The following is an 8,064-nucleotide window of genomic DNA, read 5'->3' on the forward strand; positions in this document are numbered from 1 at the left end:
CCCCTCCATTGCGTGTGTGCACACTTCTCTCTCTCTAAAAAAAATAAATAAATCTTTAAAAAAAGAAGAGTGGGAGTGGGGCAGCAGAGGAAATGCAAGACGTATCCTGTAAATTAGAAATATCTCCTCTTGAAACTATTTATTTGCTCCATAAGATACCCGGAAATAAATTTCGAATTCACTATTTTATCCCCAGTGCTTGGTATAGGGCCTATACATAGGGGTTGCTCATAATTTTGTGAAGAATAAGTAAGTAGATTATTAGAAGTCATCCTAGAAAAAAATATGTATTCATTTTTGTATTTATTCAATAAATAATTGTTGAGAAACTACTATATATCATGTTTTATGGAGAGTGCTAGGCACACAGCAGTGAGAAAAACGAGCTGATAAATGAGAGCCATCAAACAACTGATAGTCTGGTTGCAGAAAGCATAACAAATGAAGTATGAAATATTCAGATGATGCTAAGTGATATGGAAAAAAGATACATCAAATAAAACAGATGGATGGGTTGGGGTAGACGATCTCTGTGATTTTAAAAAAGGTATTTACGGATGGTCTCACTGGAAGTAAAGGACTTTTGAATAAATGGTTTAATGAAGTAATGCTCTGAGCCATGTAGATACTGGAAACTAGTGTTTCAGCAGATGAAAGGCAGGTACAAAGGCCCTGAGGCAAGAGTGTGCCTGGTGTGCTTCTGACAGAGTAAGGTGGCTAGTGTGGTTGGAGCAAAAGAAGAGAGACAGAGACTATAAGGGAAGACCTCAGATTGGTCAAGGGGGCAAGGCCTCATAAACCATAGTTAGAACCTTGACTTTCATTCTAAGGCAGAAACACACTGATCTTGAGCAGAGGAGTTGGAGAATACAATGTGTTTTAAATGAGTCCTCTTCAGCTATTGTACTGACAATATACTAGTAGGGGGAAAAGGCAGAAGCCAGGGGAGATTATTTCAGATTTCCAAATTAGTGGTGATTGTAGCCAAAAAAGGACAACATTCCATGAAATAAGTTACCTGGAGAGCTTGTACAGAACATACATGGGTGTTTTTTGCTAATGATTTTGAAGTTGAAAAATTTAGAGGCGATACTTTTGAATAATTCTATTTCTGATGCTACTTCATAAAATTAAAAATCACCTTGCTCTTCCCACTTGTGTTCCCACTGTGAAATGTTCTCTCCTCTTATGGATAGACTACTTAGATATCTAAGCGAGATATATTTATATATATATGTATATATACATATATATATGCCATATATATATATATGGCTTGAGTTACTTATCCTTAAAATTCAGAAATGTAGACTTATTCCTTTATCATTTTCTAAAATAACTCTGAGAAATATAAAACTTATGCTCTTAGTAGTCATAAAATATGAATGAATTATAAGTTCCTTATCTAAAACTATTTTCAGGGCAGAATCCTCAAGAACTACTTCTTACTACTTTCAGGTCATGGGGAGGAATCATGAAAGAGAAAGGCATCCAAAAACAGAAGAGGGATCCAGGGTCTTAACATTAAATCTATCTATTTTAATTCTGAACTGGCCTCAGTGATTTTCTTTCACAAAATAAAACAGAGAAACATCAAATAACAGTGATAGTTGGGATAAAAAAAATCACAATTGTTATAAACATCTGCTATAACAATTTATGCACAGTCTAAGAGAAAGCTTTGCATATTGGGAGCAGGGAAGTGGAGAGTTGAAATAATATAGGCCTACTTTCAAATCCTAGCAATATCACTTATTACAGAGGTTGGTTTAAACCAAACGTATGATTCAGTTTTGGAGTTTCAAGTTTTTTTCCTCTCTAATATGGAAGTAATAATATCTTCCTCAGGCCATTATTGTATGAGCATTAAATAAAAAATAAATGATACCTATAAAAGGGACTACAGAGCTCCTAGAACATGGCATTTGTTATTCATTTATATTCATATTTATATGTTCTCTGTAAAAGAACAACACAACAATAAAATCATAATCTTAGGGAGGTAGAATTACTGAAGCAAAAAAGGGCATTGTTCTACTTCCCAAACCAAATAAGACAGGGCCGGAGAGAATCTACCACAGAAATAGCAACAAGAAATTTGGACTTGAGACTCTTTTTGACTGCAAAGAGATTCTTGCTAACCTAATTAAGATAAAGGGACCTTAATTGGCCTAAAGGAAACTCCCTGTGATGAAATTGTGAGAACACACAGATTTGTGCTGAATGCCTCTCAGAGAATGAAACCTGAGGGCATATTCAGACAATTGACAGTATTATAATTGATTCAGATAAAAACTTTAATATAACCACAGCAGAGAAAAAAAAAATTGGACCATTAGCATGCATGTCATTATTGTTATTGCAAATTTGCCTATTCTCTCACTGAAATAAGACAGGAATTTTAAGCTAGTAAGTACATATATCAGTATTTGTATTTGTCATTTATTAATTCTTATGTGTAAGAATGTGTATTATTAGTGATTTGTAAAGGTTTATAAACCAGCAGTATCCTGGCATTGATTTGAGTTTTCTCATGAAATGATTGTCATTTCCATTCAGGTCTCCAAGTGCCCCAGCTGTAGCGTCCCAGGGAATATTCCTGTACTGTAATCTCCTGGAGGCGACATTGCAAAAGAGGTATGTGAAAGAGTTTTTCTGTGCTCTATTTGAGAATTGTCACACATTTCCACTGCTATGTGAAATGAGTTAGAAGCAAGGCTCTTCAAGTCCAAATGTGCTTGACGTGGCCCATTTCTGTTTTTCCCTTGCAATAACAGGGTTAATGTTTGGGGGAAAATTTTTTCTTAAAGAAAACTGCAGAATTTGCTGCTACATCAAAAATCAACTTGGTTACTATTAAAATTATATTTAACAAAGTTGCCATATACAAGCTTCTATTTTTCAGTTGGCTATACACAGATGTGGATCTAAAGAAGGAAGTGCGTGACTTTCATCTTCTCGATAATTTTATGTTGATTACAAATTATATGGATGGAAGGAATGTGAAATAAAATGTAATGAAGGCCAAGAAAAGAAGGGGCTAGCATAGTTCAATGGCTGAGAAAACCAATTTTGGAATCAGAAAGACATGTGTTCAAATCAGAGTTCCTCTACTTACTAGGAGTGTGACCTTTGGCAATTTATTTAACTTCTCTAAGTTTGTTTCCTGATCTTAGAAGGAACCTTAGTATTGCTATATCACTAGGTATCATGAAAATGAAGTACAAAAAGATATAAAAGTTATTGTCACATTGTCTTGAACATAAAAAGTAGTCAAGCATTTAATGTGATCAATTATGTTATTACCTTTTTCTAATACTAGTAAGTACTCAAGTATTATTACTTAGTTGTGGTTGTTACTATCACTGTAATGATCAAGAAAAATAAAACAATTGATCTGCCATGTGCAGTACATACTCTTAGCTAATTTCAACCCAGTTTCTCTCTGGCCCACTCCTCTAAGAATGAGGAGTGTGGTTATAGATTGGAAAAAAGGTTTTCCCATTGTGGTAAATGAGGGTGCTTCAGGCCCAGCTGAACAGAATCAGAGTTGCCAGCTCCTTCTGGGGACAAGATCCTCCCCCAAGGGTGGGTTAAGTGAGTGGCAGATACATAGGGCAGGTTTTCTGGAGAAGGCCCACCTACAGATCTCTGATTGTCAGTAATAGTGCACACTTCACTTGGCTTCTGCTTCTTTTGAGGGTGGGGGATGCATGAGTGGGTCGGGGGTGGGTGGAGAAGTCTCAACATGGTGTTGATTAGGAAATACGGTGTTGAGTTGGTCAGGACATAAGTGACTCAGCTTTCTTTCGTTTAAAGTCCTAAGTCTCCTACACACTGTTAAGTGAAAATGCTTCTGGGGAACAAAAGGGGTTTTTCTGTTGTTGTTTTTTGGATTTTTTTTTTTAATATTTTATTTATTTGCCAGAGAGAGAGAGAGAGCGAGAGCGAGAGCACGAGCACGCACAGGCAGGCAGAGTGGCAGCAGAGGCAGAGGGAGAAGCAGGCTCCCCGCGGAGAAAGGAGCCCGATGCGGGACTCGATCCCATGACGCTGGGATCATGACCTGAGCCGAAGGCAGCCGCTTAACCCACTGAGCCACCCAGGCGTCCCTTGGATTATTTTTTTAATGGAAAGAACAGTGGTTTGCTCTAATCACTAAGCCTCCATGTAAGCTTGGCCGCAATGCCTCAACACATTTAGAATGTTCAGCTGGGTAGAATCCTGTGACAATCATAAGAATCCTGCTGTTGTCGAGGCTTTCCCAGACGACCAGGAGCAAGCCAAGGGCTCACTCCGTAAACCCACGTTAAGAAGGAATATGCGACGGCAAAATGGAGAGAGAGAAACCTAAGATGGAAGTGAGAGGAAGTGGGACTCGAGGGAACTCTGCGGACCTCAGGAACCACCAGCGTCCACCTGAACGCTACTTCTCTGCCATCTTCCACCGTAATTTTCCCCTCCCGCCACCTGAGCAATGGTCGCTGCCACAACAGCGACAACTACAGTCGACTCCAGGCACATGCGACCCAGCGGCCCCCCACACCGAGACCAACACTGGGGACGGGAAGCCAGCGGTCGCCATTGCCGACACACGGTATCTTGTAAAAGTCTACTCACTGAATGAGGACCAACAATGGGATGATCTCGGCACCGGGCACGTCTCCTCTACTTATGTGAAGCGCCTCCAGGGTGTGTCCCTGCTCGTTAGGTCGGATTCCCAGGCCGCACTAATCTTGGAATCAAAGATAAATTCAAATACCCCCTATCAGAAACAACAGGAAACCCTGATTATTTGGTCTGAAGGAGAGAACCATGGTGTGGCATTAAGTTTCCAGGACACTGAGGGTTGCCATAAGATCTGGGAAGAAATTTGCCACATTCAGGGAAAAGACCCATCCATCAAAATCACACAAGATCTCTTGGAGGAATCCAAAGAAGAACAACTGCATGACGTCCTGGAAACCAATAATGTGTTTGACCTGCCTAACTGTGAACTCTGTAAACTTGAAGAGATTGCTGACTTCATTACCGCCGTTCTCGCTTCACCGATCCGTAAGGAGAGACTGGCTCTGATCTTAGAAAATGACGACTATATTAAAAATTTGCTGCAGCTGTTCCACACTTGTGAGGACCTAGGGAACACTGCAGGCTTACATCATTTGCATACAATTATTAAAGGCATCTTATTCCTTAACAAGACAGCTCTGTTTGAGATCATGTTTTCTGCTGAGTGTATCATGGATGTGGTGGGATGTCTTGAATATGACCCTGCTTTGGCTCAGCCAAAAAGGCATAGGGAATTCTTGACCCAACATGCAAGGCTCAAGGAAGTTGTACCAATAACAAACGGTGAACTTAGGCAAAAAATACATCAGACATATAAGATACAGTACATCTATGACATACTTTTGCCAGCACCATCCATGTATGAAGAGAACTTTCTTTCGAGTCTTACAACTTTTATTTTCCTCAACAAGGTTGAGATAGTCAGCATGTTGCAGGACGAAAACTTTTTGTCTGAAGTCTTTGCACAGTTAAAGAATGCGGCAATAGATGATGATAGACGGCGTGAATTGCTACTTTTCTTCAAGGAATTCTGTGCATTTTCTCAGACATTACAGCCTCCAAAGAAGGATGCTCTGTTCAAAACACTGACAGAATTGGGAATTCTTCCTGTTCTTAAAATCGTAATGAGCATGGAGAATTTGCAAATAAGGTCAGCTGCTACTGATATATTTACTTATCTCGTAGAGTATAGTCCATCCATGATTCGAGAATTTATCATGGAAGAAGCTCAGGAGAGTGAAGACGGTAACCTTTTCATTAACTTAGTCATTGAGCAAATGATCTGCGATACTGATCCTGAGCTAGGAGGTGCTGTTCATTTAATGGGACTTCTTCGTACTCTTCTTGATCCAGAAAACATGCATGCAACATCTACTAAATGTGAAAGAAGTGAATTCCTAAATTTTTTCTACAAGCATTGTATACACAACTTCATAGCACCACTTGTTGCCACCACTTCAGAAGATATATGTGAAGGGGATAGTGAAGTTGGGTCTGACGAAAACAACACACATTGCCTCAATAATTATCAAACAGCACAGCTGCTTTCTTTAATTTTAGAGCTGCTCACATTTTGTGTGCAACATCACACATACTACATAAAAAATTATATTTTGAGCAAAGACTTGCTAAGAAGAGTCTTGATCTTGATGAATTCAAAGCACACTTTCCTGGTCTTGAGTTCGCTCCGCTTTATGAGAAGGATGATTGGCCTTAAAGATGAACTTTATAATTGTTACATCATCAAGGGAAATCTTTTTGAACCAGTTGTCAAAGCTCTTCTGGGTAATGGAACTCGGTACAATATGTTGAATTCAGCTGCTATTGAGCTGTTTGAATACATAAGAGTGGAAAATATCAAATCTCTTATTACACATATAGTTGAAAAGTTTTATAAGGCACTTGAATCGATTGAATATGTCCAGACATTCAAAGGATTGAAGATTAAATATGAACAAGAAAAAGACCGGCAGAATCAAATACGGAAGAATTTACATTCTATCTTGCATAGTAAAATACTTTGCAGGAGTACCAGAGTCATGGACAAGAAGGAAGAAAAGTGTCTTAAAGGAAATTCAGAGGAAGGAGAAGCAACTATGCCACCACTGGAAGACAATTTTCAAGATCGTTTCAAATTTATGGAGACTAAAAAACCAAAGGAAAATGAAGACAAGGTAGCTCCTCCTAAAAGATCATCTTCAGGGGGCTACAAATACACCATATCCCATTCTGCTGCTGCTGCTAATGGAACACGTAGCCTGCAGGGAAGCAGCACTGTTGGCTTAATGAATCCTCCCGATGATGATGAAAAAGATAAGGAAGATGAAACATCTCCCAGGAAGAGACCACATCTTAGCCTGTAAAATCTTTATGCGAGACCCTCAACAATACTAAATTCTATGAATATTCAATAAACATCAATTAGCTGAAAAGTCTGAATCCAAAAGCTTTCTAATTTGAACTTCTAAGTATACAATAAGTAACAAATATGTCAGTGTCATCAACTAGGATGGTTTAGTTCTGTAAAAACCAAAGTTCACAGAATTCATAAAAAAGAAAGAAAGAAAGAAAAAGAACTAAACTAAAAAACTAACCAGAACCTGAATGATAACTACTTTGCAAGAAAAAAATCTTAGTTTGGGGGAAGAAAACAGGTTGATAATATAAATGAATGTAGTTTTGCTCTAAGGCTGTATTTTAAAAACAGTTGTTAACACTGCAGTTACAAAGCCTGTAACATTACTTGCCCAGTGATTCTGACTATGGTTTTCTTTGCTTCAATTGCCCTTTTTATTTTTTTTGTCATAAAAATTCATGTTTACATGGAAAACAAAGTCAACTGTAATCAAAAAAACAAACTGAAGCTATTCACATGTCTGTGAAGATTTAACACAAATTCAGACTCTGGGTAATTGGGGGGGGAAGTAACTTGCAGTGTGTATTTTCATGAATAAAAAAGGAAGCTGGATTCAAAATGTGCAGTTGTCAATTTAACTTTTTTTTTTTTAGATAAGAGATGCCAAGAATCAGCCCACTAGTATTCTGAAAAGGTATTCTCTTTTACCCTGGTAGTGGGTAGAACAGAACACTTTCAATAGCCAGATGGTGAAAAGTAATTCTGAAGGTATTTGCTGACTCCTTGATAAAGTTGTATCCATCTTCAGAGCAGCAGGTTAAGTTTTAAAGTACTATTTACAGGGGCATCTGGGTGGCCCACTGGGTTAAAGCCTCTGCCTTCGGCTCAGGTCATGATCCCAGGGTCCTGGGATCGAGGCCTGCATCAGGCTTTCTGGTCAGCAGGGAGCCTGCTTCCCCCTCTCTCTCTGCCTGCCTCTCTGCCTACTTGTGATCTCTCTCTCTGTCAAATAAATAAATAAAATCTTTTTTTTTAAGTATAATTTACAAAGACTAACATACAAAAAATAGTGCTGGATGAGGTGGCATTTAATATCTAGGAACAATTTTGGATGAAGAAGCTGCTTAAGTGTCAAATTC

General features: G+C 38.5%; 1 protein-coding gene across 1 annotated transcript; it reads left to right on the forward strand.

Moving 5' to 3' along the window:
* The first annotated feature begins 4,334 nt into the window (after nucleotides 1-4,334).
* On the forward strand, nucleotides 4,335-6,932 carry PPP4R3C (protein phosphatase 4 regulatory subunit 3C). Its single transcript, XM_059385289.1, has 2 exons — nucleotides 4,335-6,085; nucleotides 6,245-6,932. Exons 1-2 carry the CDS (start codon nucleotides 4,335-4,337, stop codon nucleotides 6,930-6,932), a joined length of 2,439 nt encoding a protein of 812 aa, XP_059241272.1.
* The last annotated feature ends 1,132 nt before the right edge of the window (nucleotides 6,933-8,064 follow it).

The sequence above is a fragment of the Mustela nigripes genome, chromosome X, assembly GCF_022355385.1.
Source record: "Mustela nigripes isolate SB6536 chromosome X, MUSNIG.SB6536, whole genome shotgun sequence".
Classification (NCBI taxonomy): domain Eukaryota; kingdom Metazoa; phylum Chordata; class Mammalia; order Carnivora; family Mustelidae; genus Mustela; species Mustela nigripes.